Below are 22,207 nucleotides of genomic sequence, written 5' to 3'. Positions count from 1 at the left end.
TATAGCTTTTTTGCCTTGCCGCAGCACACTCATTAGTTTAGATTACGTTATTTATATTAAGTCTGCGACAATACGAATATACGTTTTCTATGTCTGAGGTCGCGTCCCACGGTATTTTGATCAAAATCATAGTTTTACTCTGTAAATTTAATTGGTGTTGTGAAAAACCTGTTTTTAAATATATCTTAAGAAAATGTAAATGACAATTATTTTATTGTCATAATGTCTTACAATGCGCTAAAAATACATGTCTGTTAATATTAATGATAAAGATTGCGTAAAAAATTTTTCAGGTAGAAATAAAACTTAGAAATATATCTATTCGTATCATAAAATACATTTACATAAAATAATACAGACTTGCTATATTATTCTTCCAATTGATAAATCCAGATAAATAAACTTCAGCCTTACGGAATATTTCATTTAAAATAAACTCCTTTATATTTATTTTCCTTTTTACTATTTCTATGTGTACTGTTAAATAAATAAGATTAAAACAATCCGGTCTAGGTACACCAAATTAAACTCCAGTGGTATAAACTACTTAGAAATTGGTTTGCGAGAAACCACAGAACTGAATGCCAGAAAATTAAATCCAGCCTGTAATAATCCCAATAGTTTAAGTTTAATTTTCTCACTCAAGTGTTCTCCAAATGGATTGCTTCAGAAATAACTCGAGAATTATATCTACCTATTGAGACTGGATTTGCTTTTTGTTTTTGCGGCTTCAGTAAACTGGGAGGTTTTGTTTATGATATTAATCAATACTCAATACATATAATAAATTTGAATTTGTACATTGGATTTTTATTTAAATTCTTCATGGAATGTACTTAGTTACTGATATAGATGACGAAAATATAGTTTTGGAAATTTTTGTCTGTAATTTTTGTTTGCGGGACGAGACGCGCAACGGGAAACAGGAAATTGAACTAAAGATGAGAAAAAATGCGAATTTGAATCATACATGTTTACCAGTCTTACAGAGCATGCGATAAAAAAATTGATAAAAAAGATTTTAAATTATAATATATGTGTATTTCTGTTACTTATTATAAGTGAGACAAAGTATCTGGTTCATTACATGTATATAGTTGTAGTAAGTGACCTATTCTATGCCAAATTTTGTTGATAATAACTGTCTGATATAAATGTCTATAATAATGTATTATTAAATATAGTAATAGATTTTATTTTTTATAGCCAATTTAAATATATATTACGATGTTCAAATTAAAATTGCAAATTCAAAATTGTTTTGATATTTGAATGTTCGAAATTAGATAAAATTAAATTTTCTTCGGGTCGGCGTCACTCGGCACCCCTTTAAAACAATCTCCGTTAATTTGACGAGTCAATGCGGCCCACTCACGATGTTTCATAAGAACTTTTATCCAACGTGGATTCAATCAATTAATGTAGAACGCCTTCGACTTTTTGGTACGTTCCTTGTTTTATTTATATTATATTTAAGTTTCTTAGTAATATTTATGTTGAGCTGATGTAATCGTGTTTAGTAAATGTTGTCTATTTGAAAAAAGAAATAAACTCTGTATTGCTATAAGCTGGCGCTGGACCAAAGTCGATGGCGTGTGAACACTCATTTTTGATCGAGTCCGGATAGTATCTGGATATCGTCCTGAGTTTCATATATGCACGATATCCAGTTTCATATATGTGTACATTCGAATTCGAATATGAGCCTCCTTTTGACGACCTCGGTGGCGCAGTGGTAAGATTCTTACCACTGAACCGAGAGGTCCCGGGTTCGAACCCCGGTCGGGTCATGATGGAAAATGATCTTTTTCTGATTGGCCCGGGTCTTGGATGTTTATCTATATATGTATTTATTATAAAATATAGTATCGTTGAGTTAGTATCCCATAACACAAGTCTCGAACTTACTTTGGGGCTAACTCAATCTGTGTGATTTGTCCTAATATATTTATTTATTTATTCCTACGTAGACACCAAACAGTTTCAGTACTCCTCTGGTTTCTATTGTGGTCGGATGCAATCGGCGGCGTCGCATGATTGCACAACATGAATCAATTTTTTTATTATCAGATTTTCATGTCTCTTATTTATGAAATTTTATGTATTTTAAATACACTTTGATAATTGAAACAATAGAATATACGTTTTTATTTGTTAATTTATTATTTCTATCAAGTTATTTGTACGTGATATCTTTGGTACAAATGTTTCGCAAAACATCCAATAATTGTTCACAACGGGGGCACGAGACATTCAGTTTTCTCAGAATTTAATAAAAAAAGTTGTTAAATATTTTTACGTGCGAATAAAACGCTACTTATATCTCCAGCTGCGCCCAGCGGCAGGAATATAATTTATTTTAGAGTTTCTTCTGAATGTTTAAACTACACGACACTTTTTAGATCTCGATGGTGTAGTGGTCACCACCCCCGTCCACTATATCGAGGTTCAGGTTTCGATTCCCAACACGGTCAAAAATTGGTACATGCTATCACAAATATTTGTCTGCGTTTCTGGGTAACGCTCGTTTCTGTGTTCGATTTGTTTGTTTCGTGTCGTGATCGATGTTACAAATGAACAATTCGCAACGGCCCACCCTTAGTGCTAACTTAGTGTGAGCAGTTGAGTGGTGTTTATTATATACTTGTGTGTTAAATACGGAAAATGAAATGATGTTCCAAATAAACATTACGCAATATGAAAAGACATGTCGCGGTTTCGGTCGGTCGTCGGGTAAACCGGAAAAATCGCAGCACTGTCAAGAGAAATTAACATTTAAGTAATAATAAAAACGTCTTGATGTTGGACATTCGCAAAATTAATTTCCTAATGTGAACGATGTTGGGTTTATTTCGCAAAATGACAGATTCTTTTTATTTCAATTGAAAATATTGTCGTTATCATTTTAACATTGCTAAGTAGTTTTAGAAAAACCATTTTTAAGTAACAACAATTATAAATAATCACACCATATATGTACGTATATTAGTGAGAATGGTATAACAATTAGAGCCTTCAAAATATAAACCAAACAATTTGTCGGCAGACGGATACAAAAAGAGATAAACCAAAAATGTGTTGACTCTTGCAGTGTATAAAATAGATTCTGTCAACATTTAGTTTGGCGCGGACAGCGATTGGATACGATGAAATATTGACTCGGTGTCTGTTGTCCGTGTGTCGTCTATACGCGTTTATATATAGATGTAGACAAATAGCTTTAGGTACAAAAAGCAATGCCAGCTGCAAAATATTACTAATTCATATAAACTGTTAACAAAATGCACTTTAACTTAATTCAACTGCATTTAGGATTGGGATACATGTTATGTACACTTCCTTGCTTCATCTTTGAATCTTTGGTGTGACAATAAATGATTTATCATTATAATTACTGCAAAATAAGAAATAAACAAATTCGAATGAAAATTACAATGAAATATTTATACATTTCGTTATATTTATATTCAAAACCTCAAAATGCAAAGAATAAATGACAGAACAGAAATCCTGTAATATTTAGCTGTTGCAAAGGCGTGCTAGATCTGTTTTTCAGCAAATGTTTAGCTGGAAATCCTTTAGCGCCAGTAATGAAGGTGGACATAATGAGACGACGCGTCTCCTATTTGTGTGGACTAATTGAATCGATTATGTCAGCGGACTGCGACATCGATTGCGTGTGGGCTGAATGTGTTTAGAACATGAGGGTATTTGTCGATTTCAAATGCTTTTATTTCCATTTTCCTGGCCCATTGTGTTTGTTGAATCTAGCCGCATGAATTCCACTCTTAATTGCCAAAATATTATGTAATGTATGCTGAATTCACCAAAGTTTGGAGAACTGTTCGCGGATAGTGTGGAGCCGGCAATATAACTGTAATAATACTCACTAACATAAGCAAATATTTTTTACTTTTTTCGTATAGTCTGCACCGGTATTTGCTCGAAGTGTATCAGGTTGATTTGTTGTAGTTTTTAGAAAACCGCTTTAAAATTTAATAAATAAATATATAAAAAAATGCTCATACAGCACTTTTATTACATTGTCATTTGACAAAGTGAGCTATAGAACTCACGAATTGATAAGTTAAATATGAAATAGATGGCAATATAAAAAACTTTATACTCGTTTCTGTCAGGAAAATACTGCAAATAAAGAAGTGTCAGTACTTACGTGTGTGTTTTAGATGTCCGTTGAAGTTAAGAGCTTTTCACTCTTTTGGGTCGAGCCGGCTAATTCGAACCTAAAGCATGTACCGTATTTTATTCACAAGTTTAGAACTACCGGTACTTAGAAGCTTACAGCTTTCGAGGGAGGATGACAATCGACTCTTTATAGCTTTGCTGGAAAAGCTCTCTTATTTGCTGTAAAAGGTCATTAGAACGAAAAGCTAAGTGGTTCGCGCCGAATGCACCTGATTATAGTTGTACCTGTGTACACGAGCAATAACGGTATAGTGGACGGATATTTTTTAATAAAAAAATATTTATCTGAAATCCTGAAAAAAATATATGGTGATGGTATAAACTGGAGTGACTACATTTTATTCATTTTAGAAAATCAATTAATTATTCCTTGAACTCTTCTCTCTCAATTTTTTACACGTATAGCCATTTAAGTATACAAAAAAAATTGTCTGGCTGGTCCCGCTCTTCAAAAATAATGAAAATAGTACTAAAATTAATTAGCATTCCGGAACATTGTAAAACATTTGTGGTACTTGTATATAGGTGTGAATATGCGATAGTCATGAGTGATTCTAACTCGAGTGTCTAATCTACAGAACTGAATCATTAATACACAACCTTGATGTACCACAATATCCAGGTTACAATAGGGAGCTAGGGATCTGCACTTGAAACCTGTCTACATCTGACGAAGCCAGCTGGTCAGGTCCAAACTGAAACTGGACAGTTGTTTATATAAACACAAGGTTATCGTTATAAGTATGCGAGAGCAAAGCTAGTTTAACGTATTAAGTATAGGTAAGCGTATTGGTGGTATTGGGAGTTTGTATGTTTGAGGCGGGTAATCTCTGAAACTACCGAACCGATTTCAAAAATTCTTTCACCATTAGAAAGGTACATTATCCAAGATTGCTATAGGCTATATTTTATCTCAAAATTCCCATGGGAGCGAAGCCCCGGGCAACATCTAGTATGCTTTATTCCCATGCAATTTTTCTGACAGATCTTTCATACGACGTAGACATTGGACATAGGAATCATTTGAAGCGAAGGTCAGGTAGATAACATGACCGCCTCTGATTTATAGGTCCTAGGTTCGAATTCTATTCGTGCTATTAATAGTATTCATAGAGCAAGAGGTTCGGTGTAAGATATTTGGTGGTACTGCTTTCGGTGAAGAACAAAAACAACATCTGTAGGAAACCACTGGTTAATTATTATTTGTGTATGCAATAAGAAATATCAATCTATTTTAGCATATTTTAGTGCTAAAATAGATTGATATTTCTTGTCAAGTCCCATAAAGGCATCTGATATGCTTTTACTAATGAAAAAGCATATCAGATGCCTTTAAGCGACTTGAATAAAATCTGACACCAGTGTTAGTGATCCTGTAACACAAAGCTTTCAAACATCCTATAACCGGCCAAGTGTGTGTCGCGCCACGCATAGTGTAGGGTTCCGTATTTTCCATGGAGTTGTTCGATGTTTTATAGGAGAATGCAGTTGGTCGACTATCACTCGTAAACTTATAAAGCCAACTTAGGTTTTCCTTCTAATTTCGTTATATAAAGTTATGGAACCGTAAAAACTAACTTATGTAAAAAAGAATAGTTTTTCTACTGCCAGTGTCATTTAAATGATCTTATGACATAAATTGAAATAAGAATAATTTCGTAACTGAGATGTAATGAATCAATCCATCTGTAACGTTTCATTTCGGCGTGATGACGGAGCGTTTTGCGAACCGTAAATATCTTGTCTATAAATAAAATGTACAGACAACACGCTTGTCATTCGCAATACTGAAATATGTTTTTACAAAAACGATAGTTATCAAAGTATGGTGCAAATGGCTAGATTTTGTATTTTTCAACATATTCTAAATTTAAACTACTTATAAGAAAATATACAAATTATGGAACAACTAAATTAACCTAAAATTAGTTACATTTTTATTTTGAATTGTATTTCAAATGTAACCATGACTCATATTTATTATGCATATTTACGCCTTTTGCCGGACTCTGCCGCCAACGCAGAAGCACCAGCCTTACAGGCAGTCGCTGCTACGTGGGATGGAGCTACTGTATGTACCACGCACGTCGCATCCCACACCAACGACCGCCAATTTTTCCACGGAATGAGTGTCATGCCCAAGTGACCCAAGTGGTCGACATCTTCCCCACAACGACAGCGATGTGGTTCATTAGTTCTGGCCCCTAATCGAAGGCTCATGCCAGACTACTGCTCACTGTAATTCAGTGACCCGACCTGTTTCGTTCTTAGGGCATATTAGTTTAGTGGTGACCTAAATTATCGCCGTGATCATTTATACTAACACAGCGTCCTTTCGCTAAAATAAAATAAATTCTCGTTTGGATGAGAGAACTACTAATTAATTTCGATGAAAGTTTGTACCCAATAATAGGTCAACGGTCAAAGAAAAACTTTGATATGATCACGAGAAACAATTTATGAAAAACATTTAGGTTGGGCACCGTCAACTTTTACGTTAACTTTAACGTGCGTTGAAAAACGCTATGTACGCCATTTTGTCTAATCATTCGTGGCGCACCGTTTAAAGTAAACTTCAAATTTGACGGTGCAACTCACCCTTATGCTTCAACTATGAACACTGTCCGAATTTAGTCAAAACATTACAAAAGTAGAACTCCACAAACCGGGAATACGAAATTCGTTTGAAATGCTCTTTTTGCCAACGGTGCGGTACCGTCAGCAGCAGAGGCCGCCACCTGTCGGGTTTCGGAGCAAAAACAGGTTGAACGAACACTCGCTATCATTCCGCGGCTTGTATACAATGTACAATGCAATTTACGTAATCTTTCTCTTTTGTCGACTTATTTTTATGATTTACAAGGGATTGTGTAACAGTGAAACCGTGATGATTGATATGAAAATACTGTTTGTGGAGTTGTATACTTTACTGGGGATGGTAAATATTTCGATTTGATGGATTAATTCGAAATGGTTTACTGAAAGAAACCATTATCAATCGATTTCTTCATCATCTGCAGCCCTCCGTGACCCACTGCTGGGCATAGGCCTCCTTCCGTCTCCGCCAACTATCTCTGTCCTGAGCCATCCTCATCCAGTTGTTGCCAGGAATATCCTTTACATCGTCGACCCATCTAGCTGCCGGATGTCCTACGCTCCGTTTTCCAGTTCTGCGGGGTACCACTCGGTTACAGCTTTACTCCACCTTCCATCATTCCTTCTAGCCAGGTGCCCAATTCAATTTTAATGTCGCGACTCCGGAGACCACGTCTTGAACTTTCGTTCGACGACGTATCTCCAGGTTGCGAACTCGATCTTGTAATTTGATGCCGAGCATGGCTCGTTCCATGGCCCTGTGCGCAACTGCAATCTCGTACATGGTTCCTTTTGTAAGAGTTCATGTCTCGGCACCATAGGACAGTAGGGAGGACACACTAGTTAAAGAGGCGGGTTTTTAAGCTTTGTGGTACTTTTCTATTTTTTAAAACGTCTGCCAATTTACTGAATCGATTTCTTATCACTTTAATTAATTGTTTCAAACTTTTAAAGTCCTAAATTATTTATTAGTTCTATTACATATTAGTTGGAAAGAGACAGTGAGAGCTTATTGAGTGAGGGTTATATAACAGCGAGGGTCACATACTTCACTCTCCGTACAATTTACCAGTTAAAATTTGTTTGTCATTTATGTTCATAGAGAGAAAGCCAGACAGACAGCAATAATACACCATAATTTTCAAATCTATTCAAGCCTAAGTGCAATAAAAACAAAAATAACTCTTTGCATTTATTTTGCAACTCCTTCGGAGGGTGATGCCATCAAATTCATTTTCATTTTATTGCGGATTTCTAACTTTATTGAGACAAATGTTCATAAAGGGACTCCCACGACGGGTTCCGCGGTAACTTCATAAAGACAACATTTTCAGACAGCTATATGGAAATTTTCAAAAAAAAAACCTTTTTGAAGGAGTTTATCGGGTTATGCGTTTTCTTAATCATGAAATATATTTTTGTGATTACATTCCTCTTCATAAATTGGAAAAATATCCTATATTGTGGGGCTTATGCTTCATTTGCCACAAATAGCCATGTGTTCACGCTTGTCGACACTAAAATCATAATTTCTTTATATGCCTCAAGCGCAATATGTTTAATTTGTTAAGCTTTCATGTTGTCAATGTTGTGTATCTTGTCTCTGTGTGTCCCTTAGTTGCCTCGTACGACTTTCACGGGTAGATATAACGGTCCCATTCTAGGGCGGAACCACACGCCACATTAATGTAGGAATGTTTAGGTAGCACCCAATAGAGCGTTGATTTGCCATCGACACGCAAAGAAGAATAATATAGCTATAAGACAACTCATCACATAAAAAAAAATTGAACTAAAAAATTCGAATATTCAACAAACATACATACATCTCGTGGCTACATGTCCAGTTTGTTGAAATAATAGACTGTGATTGATTGATGATGATGGATTGAAAATAGCAGAAGGTATGGGCACTCAGGAAATTTTCCTACTAATAATATTTACTTAATTTATAAAAACAAAATATCCTTTTTATTGCACAATTAACTTTTCGTTTCTTCTTAGCTTATTGGAAATACTAGTAGTACGAGGGGTTCCTACATATCTCGTCAGCATCCCTAGTTCTACAAATAGATTATATAAATGACTATCTAATATATAATAATACCTAATTGAACCACGTGTAAATCAGCTATTAATTTATGGAAATATTCCAAATTTCCATCTTACCCAATAGCTTGATCGACGGGCCACCTACAAATCCAGCGATTCAGAGGTCGTCTACGAGGCGTAGGCGTGCTACGCGGCTACGCGCTACGACCACGCTCGTAGCGACCCGTCGTAGCGAGTCCCGTCGCTCGCCTTTTCAGTTGGCGCGCCGCGCTCTCCCAGTTCAGACGTGTAAATTTTGCCGCCGCCTGCGCCGAAACTTTTCCGAATACGATCTCGTCACGAATCTAACTTGGTGGGTTTTAAGTTCTATGAAGTTTGTTGTGATGTGAGAGTTGGTTTTGAAAGAGATTTAGGTAAGTTTATTAAAAAATTAAAATATTTTTTTTTTAAATTACTTCGTAATCGAAGTTTATTTATTGATATAGATGTTTATTAAAAATTTACTTATGGATTGTCGAAAAGCTCGTTTTAAATTATTTATAATGTTTGAAAATAATACGCCATGAGGACGGATAAAGCTTATATATATTAATACAAATTTTCGCCACAATACAACTAGGCAAATTTTAAATTAAACGAGTTAAGTTTAAGTTTTTTCAAATAGAATGGAGATAGATGTCAATGCAGTAAAGGCTGCTGGAGAAGACGTGTGTGACAAGAAACATACTGAAACATGGGATATTTTTTCAGAAATCTAAGAGCAATCTTCACTGTTTTAGAATAAAGTTTATTCAATTATATACTAGGGTTTTCCCGGGGTTTTATTCATCATTCAAATATGTGAAATTTCAAGAAGATTGATTGATTTAGATAAAGTGTAAAGAAAGTAATTATGAGTTTAGATTATTTTATGCTTAAAATAAATAATATTATTTAAAATATTTTGAAAACCTTGCTTAAAACAACGAATTAATTAGAATCCACATCTTAACAAGTCGCGTGCTCAGTTCCTCCATGTTTGACCTGCCTGAGCCCGTGTTTGCGCACACCTGTGAACGAGATAACTTATCACGATGTGTTTAGTGTGCGCTAATATTGTTGTTTGGCTTAAACTCTTTGTTTGATTAGGACTAAGACGATTAATGTATTAGCTTTTGTTCGAGGCGCGCTTCGCACGCGTCTATTAAGATCTTTTTTTTATATATTAAAAAATGATAAACAAAAACATTGGGTTCGCTGCATTTTTAACTAGTTCCTTATTGTTTAAAACCTTAAATTAGGTATATATTGTAATTTATCAATAAATAATTTCACAATCAAATCAATAATCCTATCATTGTCACGATAAACGTGAATGTTAATAATTTTATATATAATTTAAATCTTTAATAAAAAATATATAATATTTGTGGTTGTGTGAAACCACAACTCTCTTTATTGTAAAACTAAGAGAAAAAAAATATATTTTTTCATTAATTTAATTTTGAATTCATGAAATACTAGGAAATAAATATTCTATATAGACTACGTATACGTTAATACAAAACAATGATTAGACTAAACCTTCTATCGCTAAAACGCAGACGTAGTCGCGGGCAGCGATCTTTATATAAAATCATGCATATAATTAGCTTAAAGTGCTTATAATAGTCATGTTTTCTTCAAAAATATACTATACAAAATATATCGTATTCGTATAAGATTTTATAGTCACTTAGTGACATCGTCTGTATATAATTGAGATGGTCTTGTAAATTAGGTGTCATGTTAAGATATATTGACGTAAATAATATTTACGACAAAATATAAATAATATCTTAAGCTTGTCTTTCTACAATATTTACTAAATATCGTAGATAGACAAGCTTAAGGCTGTCATAAGCTCTAAGGCTATGTGTTTAACATATCGTCTCGTGTATGACAATCGAAAGCTTTTAATAACATGTTTTCAAAGGAAAAAATAGATTTTATTTCAGAGAAAATCATTTATTTAGCATAAATGTTTCTTAAGGTTTTCCTTAACATAAACCGAAAATGTGAAAATGAGTTATAACTTCTGTCTGTATGTCTGTCCGTGGCATCGTAGCAGCCAAACGGCTGAACCGATTTTTATTTACTTTTTATTTGAATTATGAGTGTTTAAAAACTATGCGTTTAGTCGTTTTAAAATCGTCAACTCTTCTAGCAGAAGAGATGATGTCAGTTAGTTTTCGTAAAGAAGTCAGTCCATGTAAAAATATAGCCAGTAACCGATTAAAGTTATCTTAAACATATAAATCCGAATAATGAAGATCCTAAATTCTGCGCTCGAATCACTATATATCCTAGTGATAGAGTTAGCGTATAATCAAACTTCAATCGAGGTCGCCCATCCCATTCATGACTTGTCTTGATTCAAATTGGCCCGGCCTAATTTATGGTGAATGGGATTGTCGACAAAGACTATAATGATACGGCTGGAGGTGTATTGATTACAGGATGGCTGTGTTGAAAGAGACACAATTAATATTCGATGTATTCGCAAATAAGATGTAGTTAACAGACATATTTTACATGAAAACATTGGAGCTAATCTTTAATTATAATATGTATTACTTGTAACATACATTGTGTTTTCATGTGATGGCCAAGCTATTTATTTAAAACGCAAAAGATTTTTAACATTGACATGATAATAACTTAAGACAGAAGGTCTCTTAAGTAGGGACTAAATAAATTAACCGACTTGGTATTACATAGATCCAACAACTTTTTACGATAGAAAAACTGAGCTGCGAGACTTGGTGTTTTTACAGCATGTTTTTGATGGCATTATATTTATACACAGTTAAAACACAGTAAAAATAAATATCTTATCAGATTTTACCAGAGGTAGACCTTGGTACTAAGGTTGTCTGCGTGGGTACATCACTCGCATTTATTTCTCAATTTGTCACACACACGTAAAAGCTTCTACCATCAACGTCAGTCAATCATTTTGTCACAAATTTATAAAATTTTCAAAACCAAAACATCGTCCACAACCAGAACATCGCCGGGAGGCAGAGCCGCCACTGTTGGTTCAGGGATCACTCCATCAACGTCTCGCTGAGAATAATCCGATATCCAATACAGGCCGTAAGTTATATTCCCCGAGATGTTGATGTTATCCGGAGGGAAAGGAGTGAAAGAAAATATGATCATAAGAGTAAATATAAAGTGGCTTTCTAGTTTAGTTTTGTGTAACGAACTAAACATCGGTTTACTAAGCAACAAATTTACTTATGCTTCACTAGTGGCCCGCCCGGCTTCGCTCGGACGAAACCATGTCGGGTAAAACCGTTAATTATACAACTAAATCTTCACACTAAATCACACTATTGAAAACACGCATCAAAATCCGTTGCGTAGTTTTATAGATTTAAGCATACAGAGGAATAGACAGTTGGAAGTTGGACGACTTTGTTATATTCGACCGAACCTTAAGCTATAGGAAATGGTTGCAAACTCACAGCTATTGCCGTCACATACGAACATATAAGTGGAGGCTGCTCTACCGATAAGAACAATGTTCTTAAATGCTTAGTTGATTGAAGTCGTCGCTTACAGGATATATGTACTATATTTGGACCTTATTTAATGTTTCAAAGAATTTAAATCACAAGAAAATTGCATGTCTTCTACTACCGCTGTAAAGATATAATTTTATTGAAGGTAAATATCGAATAAAAAGCAAAAAATAATTAAAATCCTTCGGGTAACAAGACATATTCCTTGTTTTTTATTAAGATGCAAAGCTGAAGCTGCCTGATATTCGAATATGAATTTTAACCATAAAGTCATACAGTAGCTTTCAGTTCGCACCCTGATTCTAGTTTCCAGGTTATCAGACTTTACTGCCAGGTATAAAACGAAATAATTCAGAACGAACTATATATATTTCCGAGATATCCATATTTGGTTAAGTGACAGTTTACGACCACTCTCTCCCACGACATAAAAAACTTGATTAGCGTACTAAACTTTTATATACATATGCTAAAGTAGCTTAGAAAATCTTTTCTTGGAGAAGTAATAAATAATGAAACTTCAGAAATAAATGATCAACCGGTTACCTCGTAGAATTAATGCATTGTGAAATCCTTTTTAGATTCAAGATTCAAATCTAAGGAAATTATTGTAATCCTTTTAAAATTTCTCGGGTTAGTCCAGCAAATTGTATCTACTAATTTGTAATTAAGTGTTTGTAGTAAAGTAATTAAACGATTCATAGTCCCGTAATGAGAACTGGCTGGACAAATATATTTTAGAGAGATTAAAAAAAATCTGATCCCATTTTCTCATTTACATTGTAGCGTACATACATTTCAGTACTGAAAAGAAAATATAATGAATTTGAAAGGGCCCCGTCACACCCGTGTCAATATTTCACTCGATCTCAATGGAATAAACGTGGAAGTCGTGTTCCTTCAGCTTTTAATCAAATTTAATATCTCCCGAAACGAGACATGATATTTCGAATCTTGATACGGCAGATTGAATTATAATAAGAATATTGGTGTCAAATACGGAAACAAAGCATCTTGGATTATGATGTGCGGCTAGGGTGTAAATCTTGGTGTTATGGTGGCAGCTGCGGGACCCCCAAAACATGCCTACTACCAAATTCGGAGTTTGCGGAAAGTCCGTCAATGAAACCTTTGGTACACACCGCAGAATTTGATTAGTTCGTGTTTCAGACCCTCTGGGCGGAGCCAATGTAGATAAAACCGCCTCAGTCTTTTATGAAGGTTAAAAATAAACGGACAAATACTTGGTCCTTCCTTGGTATTTTAAGGAAATTAACTTAATTTACCGAGGATGACAAATTTCGGAAGTTTGAATTACTGCAGAGGTTTAGTTGTTAAAATTTTTGGATTTCACTTTACAATTCTATTCATCCATTCAGCTTAATGTAGTGAAAAAAAAGACATGTTGTCAAACTACTTCAATAAAATTATCGTGAATGAAGAAGACATGTCATGTACTTCGGGACACCCAGTATACAGATGACTAATGGTGGAGACGATTCGTAGTCAAAGTTAATAAAGCTTAACCCTTTACTAGTTCCATAAGAACAAAATTAAAAAGTAGGCAACGGTACCGATTATAAATAAATAAATAAAATATATTAGGACAAATTACACAGATTGAGCTGCCCCAAAGTAATTTCGAGACTTGTGTTATGGGATACTAACTCAACGATACTATATTTTATAACAAATACATATATAGATAAATACCCAAGACCCGGGCCAATCAGAAAAAGATAATTTTCATCATGACCCGACCGGGGATCGAACCCGGGTCCTCTCGGTTCAGTTGCAAGAACTTTACCACTGCGCCACTATAATTAGCTTATAAACTCTCAAATGTGATTCAAACGTGTACATCATTATATAAATGAAATAAAAAACAATTCAATATAAATTCATATTCATAAACTTGTCAAATTGCCATAGTTCCATTTGATCAGCGAATCGGAATATTACTGTGCTCGTTCCTCAAACAAACCATTACGAGATTAAGACTGCAGCTAGCAATTAATCGCGTAATTAAGGTAAGGTTTCTGTCGCGATACAATCGGTGGCAACGAGTGATTACAGTGGCACGCTAGGCCCGGCTGCAAATGTCGATGTATCGAATTATCGATATGTACGTTCAAAAAGTTATATTGATGCTCTAATGCACATTTTGTACTAACACGAACCGTTATTACAGTATTATTAACTTAGTGCTACGTATTAATAAATTCGAGACATTGAGTGCCGAAAATAGAAAATATTAATAGTTCTCTATCAGTTAAAATATCTTTTACTATTAATAAAGAACTTTTCATATTGAATTGAAATTTTCTTATGATTTCAAAACCTACCTTTTTGGAAATGCTATTTTTGCCTTAGTCGCGTCGTACGATATACACAGGAGAATATGTAGTGGTTATACTCGAGGGCGGAAGCACACGCTACCCACTTAATTAAAACATTTCTGTCAAATAACATTGGCCCAATTCGCCCATGTTCTAGGGCCTGTCCCCGTTTCTCCATTAAGGGCCCACATGAGTTATAAATCTTCGTCTTCTCGATCCGCACCCAATTATTTCCTCACAGATTTATTTAGGACTCCTAGGAGATACAATCCAGTTTCGTGGGTGTGAATAGATAATGAAGTAAGGACTGGCCAGTGGTGTGCGGACTTGAACATCATACTATAACTTGATGAGTTACCTAGCAGGCTCAGCTTTGGTTTGCTAACATTAGCAATCACATTGCAACGAATGTATCCAAAGGCGTGTCTACACTCATGCAATTGATGATTTTAATCCATTAACAAACTAGCCCCAAATCATAATGTTACTGAGTTGATTTCAATTTTTTCTTGAAAAGTCAATAAAACGTCTGCTAACTACTGTAACAGTTAATGTGATGTCCCCAAATTATATTGACCATAAAACAAAATTTGCACCCAAATTTACAAATATTATGACCGACCTACATCACTATAGTATAAAACAAAGGCCTCCTCTACATCTGTCTGTTTCTATGCTTTCTTCTTTTGAAGTTAGTTTTCAATATTATTTAGACAATTTATTCCCGAAACCTAAATCGCATCGCTAAAATATAAAATATTAAACTAATAAAAGGTACAAATGAATTATACTTCATAATACATAACATACCGGGAACCGAAATAAAAGCCAGTAATGGAGTGACGTATAAAGTAATCCAATTGCTTATAATCCTAAATCCACTTTCGTGCGAATAACAAGTAATTACGTGTTGTTAACACTGGACGCCATTTTTAATTTAGTAAGTGGCGCACAACTTTATTTGTTGTATACAACGGTGTAAATTATAGAAATAGCAAATGTGATTTCAAAACTTACGCGGGCGCAGGCTATTAACAACGAATATCGTTCGATTCCCACCAAATATTTGTCTGCGGTTCTGTGTTTTTGTGTCCATCGCACACGCGATACTTAGTTTGGGCCGTTGAGTGTTGTCCATTTATTAATATTATTGATTAGTATACTATTTAATGGTTATAGAGAGGTACTAATTATGAACAGCACTTTGTTAATTTAGTCCCTTTTCATATTATGTTTGCATCCCTTTCACTTTTCGTCTCTTTTACACACGACATTAACCTTCTCTACTTTACCAATATTTATTTATTTTTCGAGTTGAGGATTTTTCTGTTTTGTAAATATTTTGTAGTTCAGAAATAGGTTTAGTCGGTTTAAGTTCCGAGAAAAGAAGAAATTCGCACGAACGTAACAAGATTTTTATGCTTTAAGTTAAGTCAATCTTTTTGTATTTAAACACCTACTTAATATAAAATTGAAATAGTACGTATATAACTAATTTATGTTTTCAAAATATATTTCGACAATTGTCTTCTTAACATGTTTTATGTTTTTTTTTTTACTTTCAGCTATGATCAGAAAAATGTGTCTATAGGATTGGGTTGCGGGTTAATTTAATAAATACAGACTTAGGACTTTATTTTAAAGAAATGAACAGAAAAATTCTTTACTTGAATGAATATACGTTTTTCTGATATAAAAATATTAGAACACGGATTCTTACTTCCAAAAACATTTTCTAATATCGCATTTTCAGAAAATACCTGTTACAAAACAGAAAATATATCATTCTTAGCAGGTTTTCCTCAGTTAGCGGGTAGTAAAAAACCTTGCAACATCCTTTACGTAACAGTTCATTGTCTGGTCGTATCTATTAATACTTCTAATTCAAAAGCTTTGTAGCGTGGCGTCAAACACAGTGATCTCTGAAACATGATTACAGCCTATTGTTCTGCCCACTGATTTATATATTACTTAGGAGGAAATCTGTGGTTTTGCCCCTGGCTTACTCCTGACGTTTTCAATAAAGTTTCAAAGCGACATCCTGTCTAACATGAATTTATGACTCGATTTCTATTGTCGATTGAAATAGAACTTGATATGTCCTATTTTATTAGTTAAATACATATTTAACTGATATCCCTTGTCTGTTCGTATACACGAAGATACACGAAGACAGTAACAATAAAACACTCGCACCATATTAAGCTACGTAAAAAATAATATACGATTTTATTTTGTACGAAGTGTCGTATTGTCGCATATCCTATCAGCCTGTTGATATTGTTTATCAGTCCTCAGGCGGATTTCCCGTCGAGAAGGCACTCTCGTGTTGTACGCCAATCACCTTCATATTCACATCAGCTCGGCCGTCACATTCCTCTGTTCATTCTGATTTGTTCGTTTATTTTTTAAAGCAAAAACTGGGAACGTGTTTTGAATTTTTCGTACGACTGCCAACACAAATAAATGTTGCAAATTATATAAAATGAGGCATACGTGTGTGTATGTACCTAGGGTAAATACAATGAAATACACTGGTACACTTTGCAATAGGGCAAAATAAAATGGTTCATTACGTTGATACGTGCGTGCCTTGTCGTGGTATCATTTTATTTTTCTAAAATAAAAATTAAATCGTTGTCCGCGTGTTGTTATTTCACTTTATTATAAATCATAATGACAAAATATACAAGTCTAAAAAAATACATAACAAAGAAATGATAAAAAATGTAATTGTTTTGGTTTCATAATTACAACTTCGGTATAAAGCCAATAAATTGGAGTCTCCAAATCCTATTGACTTTTCAATCAACCGACGACCCGATAGGTACCACGACGTCGCTAATTGAAAGACGGTGATCTTATTACGACCGCAGCTTATAAATACTGAAGTCGAATGGTTCTTATTTAATGAATGGCGATCTAAAATATCCGTTGTATTTAACGAGGGAAATAATATTACTTCTTTTTTAAACACGATCAATAAACGTGGTTTAGTGGAAACCAACTACGACATAGTAATTAGGGTTTCTTTCGAAATAAGTAGTTTTATGTGTACGTAGATATTATCCTTCTTATACTTATATATTATAAAACAAAGTCCACTGCCGCGTCTGTCTGTCTGTCTGTTCGCGATTAATTCAAAAACAGATGAATGTATTTCCATGCGGTTTTCACTAGTGGGTAGTGTTATTCATGAGTAAAATTTAGGTGTATAATTTACACGTGCAAAGCCGGGACGGGCCGCTTTATATTTAATAAAGAAATGGTGTATTGAAATGAGAACAAGAATGAAATTATTTTTCTTAATACAACTTCCAACACTGTGTTGTTGTGATAAAAAAATATATTTCATCTTTTTCAGTTACGGTCGATCGCTTTTCCTGCCTGCTCTCAAGCGTTGAATTGAAAATATTATTCGTAAATTGTTTTACATCAAGTTTTCTGCATAATATAATACTAATGGCTACTGGGCACGATTGATGCAGTTGAGCATGTTATAAAGCTATTATACAGTTCAGAAGTTTTAATAAGATTGTGAGTAGAAATGTAGCAAATGATTTAAATCCACACTAATATTATAAATGCGAAAGTAACTCTGTCTTTCTGTCTGTCTGTCTGTCTGTCTGTTACCTTTTCACGCCTAAACCATCCAACCGATTTTGCTGAAATTTGGTATGTAGATAGTTTGCATTCATGAGAAGGACATAGGCATATTATTTTTTGGAAATTCAACCCCTAAAAGGGTTAAAAGGGGTGGCAAAGTTTGTATGAGAAAAATATTTTTATTGCACATTTTTGCATGAAACTTTGAATTAATGCTTTTTAGTACAAATGATGAAACACGTATTTCAGGGTTTTTCGAAATTCACCCCCATTGGGAGTTAAAGGGGGTGGCTAAGTTTGTATGGGAAATTTAATTCTATTTAAATATTTTGCGTGACACTAAAATAATGCTCTGCAATACAAATTATGAGATACATATCTAAGCGTTTTTATGAAAATCAACACCTATTAACGGGGGTGGCACAATTTGCGTAGGAAAAATATTTAACAGTAATTTTTACCATAAGTCCATAACAATGAACCACGTACATCAGTTTATCATTAACGAAAAATACACAAGAAATTATGATACACATAGTAGCAAGATTGGTTAAAAATAGGAAATAAGTTTTAGAAAGCGCAGCAGCGGCGGCACGGCAGGTGCACGGCGCGCGCGGGCAAGCCACGCCCGCCCGCGACTGTACGTACGCTGCAGCGAGGCGGGTGGGGAGGTCTCATCACTAACTACGCTTACACGAACGTGCAGACACGTGAGGGCAGACGTCGTTGTCGCACGTTTGGAAAATATTAAAATTATTATTTGCGCTGCGACGAACGTAACTTGCGGAACAATAAAACAATATTTAGTTGTGTATGACTAATGTATTTAATGTGTTAAATTTTGATATAGTTAAGTATTTTTAATGTAAGTATATTAATGCAACCCGATTCCTTAAACATTTTTTTTTATTCGTATTACTTGGCAATTGTATTTATTCTATAGATTTGTTGAATGTTTCTCAAACAATATTTTCAGACAATTACAGTCAATTGTTTCTAAAATTTATAGAATTTTCAAATTTTTAAATAGGAATAAGTAATTTGATTTTGTTCAACATCTATATATTTTGTGTTATCTATGTTCTTCCGATATGCCTCGCAAGCGTAAATCAGATTTAACGCGTAGCTCTTCAAGAGCTCGAGCCGCGAGAGTAGCTAGAACTCAAGAATCTGAAGAGCAGACTCAAGCAAGGCAGATTTTAGACGCCGAGCGTCACGCAGCTGCAAGGGCTACCGAGACCGTAGAACGGACTCAAGCCCGACAGCATTTAGACGCCGAGCGACATGCGTCTCTTAGAGCGTCCGAAACTCTAGAACAAGCTCAGGTCCGGCAAATCTTAGATGCGGAGCGTCACGCATCTTATAGAGCCACCGAGACCTTAGAACAAACTCAGACTCGGCAAATTTTAGACGCGGAGCGTCACGCATCTCTTAGAGCCACTGAGACCTTAGAGCAAACTCAGATCCGGCAACTTTTAGATGCCGAGCGTCACAGATCTCTTAGAGCCACTGAGACCTTAGAACAGACTCAGACCCGGCAACTGTTAGATGTCGAACGTCACGCGTTTCTTAGGGCAACCGAAACATTAGAGCAGACTCAGACCCGACAATTTTTAGACGCCGAGCGTCACGCGTCTCTTAGAGCCACTGAGACTTTAGAGCAGACTCAGGCCCGGCAACTTTCAGATGCTGAGCGTCACGCGTCACGCATAACTGCAGAGACTCACGAAGAGTCACAAAGGCGGCGAGACATTAATGCTGAACGACAAGCAGAAAGAAGACGCGCATTTACGCGTAGCACGTGGCAGGCGTTTCACGATACCGCGTTTGATTATGATCCACTGATTGATTATGTCAACCACCGATTAGTTATAATTGGGAAAATGGATCAAAAATGTAGATATTGCGAAGCACTAAAATGGAAAGAAGAAACTCCTGGTATGTGTTGTTCTGGGGGAAAAATCTCGCTTCCATCACTTGGTGTGCCAGAAGAACCACTTAAGACTCTACTTTTGTATGACTGCGACGAATCACGCCGCTTTTTAAACAAAATAAGAAAATACAATTCGTGCTTTAGAATGACTTCCTTTGGTGTTGACAGAGAAGTTGTAATGCCTGGATTTTCACCTACTTTCACTATACAAGGACAAATCTACCACAGGATTGGTTCTCTGCTTCCAGCGAGTAATGAAGAGCATAAATTTTTACAAGTTTATTTTATGGGGGACGAAGACAACGAGGCCGACCGTAGGTGTCAAAATATTCAAGGGGTTGAAAAGGAAACTGTTTTGAAAATTCAAAGAATGCTGCATGAACAAAATCGCCTTATCAACACTTTCAAAACTGCATTAGAGAGACTACCGGGAGAAGAATATAAGTTAGTGATGCATCCAGACCGTACGCCCAGTGGAGAACATGAGAGACGATATAACACGCCACTAATAAATGAAGTTGCAGCCATGGTTTTAGGTGAACAGTTTGCTACCCGCGATATAGTTGTGCACGCCCGTAATGATATATTAGCCAGAGTCCCTGATACCCATAAATTTTATGACGCTTTGCAATATCCAATTATGTTTAGCAAAGGACAGGAAGGGTATAACTTTCAAATACAACAAGTAAATCCTATATCAGGCCTCTCCTTGCCCAACAAAAAAGTTTCATGTATGGATTTTTATGCCTACAACATGATGATACGGGAAGACGATTTTAATATAATACCACGATGCAGACAACTAGCCAATCAGTTTTATGTTGATATGTACGTGAAGGTTGAAAGCGAACGATTGCGATATATATCACTAAATCAGAGTAAATTAAGGGCAGAAAATTACATCCATCTTCAAGATGCTGTAGCAAATGACGCGAATGTGAATCCCAACAATTTAGGTAGGATAACTATTCTACCCTCCTCATTTGTGAATAGTCCAAGATATTTACACGAATACACCCAGGATGCATTTGCTTATGTGCGCACACATGGTCGCCCTGATTTATTCGTTACATTCACATGTAACCCGGCTTGGCCGGAAATAGTCAACGAATTAATGCCGGGACAGAGTGCAATTGATAGACATGATATAGTTGCAAGAGTTTTTCGTTTGAAAGTTAAAAAACTAATGTCAGTTATTACCAAGGGAAAAATATATGGAGAAGTGTTGTGTTATATGTATTCCATAGAATGGCAAAAGCGTGGATTACCCCATGTCCACATATTGCTTTGGTTGAAAGACAAGTTGAGACCCAACCAAATTGACGACATTATCAGCGCCGAAATACCGGATCCAGACAGTGACAAGGTTCTTCATGATATTATTGTCAAAAATATGATTCACGGTCCATGCGGTCCTGAGAATCCACAGTGCCCTTGCATGAAAGACGGTAGATGTACTAAAAAATTTCCATGCAAATTACACTCAGAGACAGTTCACAATGAAAACGGATACCCCATGTATCGTAGACGAGCGCCAGCAGACGGAGGTCGAACGGCAACTGTAAAACTTCGAAATGGTAGTTATGCTACTGTTGATAATAGTTGGGTGGTTCCCTATTCGCCTATTTTGTCAAAAATGTTTAATGCCCACATCAATGTAGAGGTTTGCAGTTCAGTGCGTGCGATTAAATATATCTGTAAATACATAAATAAAGGCAGCGATCAAGCTATTTTCAATTTTAGAAGCACAGAGCACGCAAATCCCGTAGATGAAGTACAAACGTATCAGTCCGGTCGTTATGTCAGCAGCAACGAGGTCGTGTGGCGGCTGTTGGGATTTTCACTACATGAAAGGCATCCTACTGTTACGCACCTTGGTGTGCACTTAGAAAACGGTGAACGAGTTTATTTTACGGAAAATAATTTCC

General features: G+C 35.4%; 2 protein-coding genes across 10 annotated transcripts in view; both read left to right on the top strand.

Annotated features, from left to right (window-relative positions):
* The first annotated feature begins 9,108 nt into the window (after positions 1-9,108).
* The window catches only part of AstC-R2 (Allatostatin C receptor 2), a 104,061-nt gene continuing 90,962 nt past the window's right edge, over positions 9,109-22,207 (top strand). For 6 of the 9 annotated variants that reach the window (XM_053769107.2, XM_053769102.2, XM_053769104.2 and 3 more), the window contains exon 1: positions 9,122-9,266. The gene's annotated coding sequence lies outside the window, so the exon portion shown is untranslated. Of the gene's footprint in view, positions 9,267-22,207 lie in introns of all 9 variants that reach the window. The other 3 variants (XM_053769101.2, XM_053769103.2, XM_053769105.2) reach the window with 3 other exon arrangements.
* On the top strand, positions 19,438-21,844 carry LOC128683947 (uncharacterized). The gene is made up of 2 exons (XM_053770062.1): positions 19,438-21,216; positions 21,767-21,844. The coding sequence occupies exons 1-2, from the start codon at positions 19,438-19,440 to the stop codon at positions 21,842-21,844; spliced, it is 1,857 nt and encodes a 618-aa protein (XP_053626037.1).

The sequence above is a fragment of the Plodia interpunctella genome, chromosome 3 (genome assembly GCF_027563975.2).
Source record: "Plodia interpunctella isolate USDA-ARS_2022_Savannah chromosome 3, ilPloInte3.2, whole genome shotgun sequence".
Taxonomy (NCBI): Eukaryota; Metazoa; Arthropoda; class Insecta; order Lepidoptera; family Pyralidae; genus Plodia; species Plodia interpunctella.
This window is presented reverse-complemented; position numbering and strand designations above follow the sequence as displayed.

Excerpts from the sequence above, each read along its gene's own strand:
- LOC128683947 (XM_053770062.1), top strand. The coding sequence starts at position 19,438 with ATGCCTCGCAAGCGTAAATCAGATTTAACGCGTAGCTCTTCAAGAGCT. Across the intron at positions 21,217-21,766 it reads CTGTAGCAAATGACGCGAAT|AGACAGTTCACAATGAAAAC; the intron begins GTGAATCCCAAC and ends AATTACACTCAG.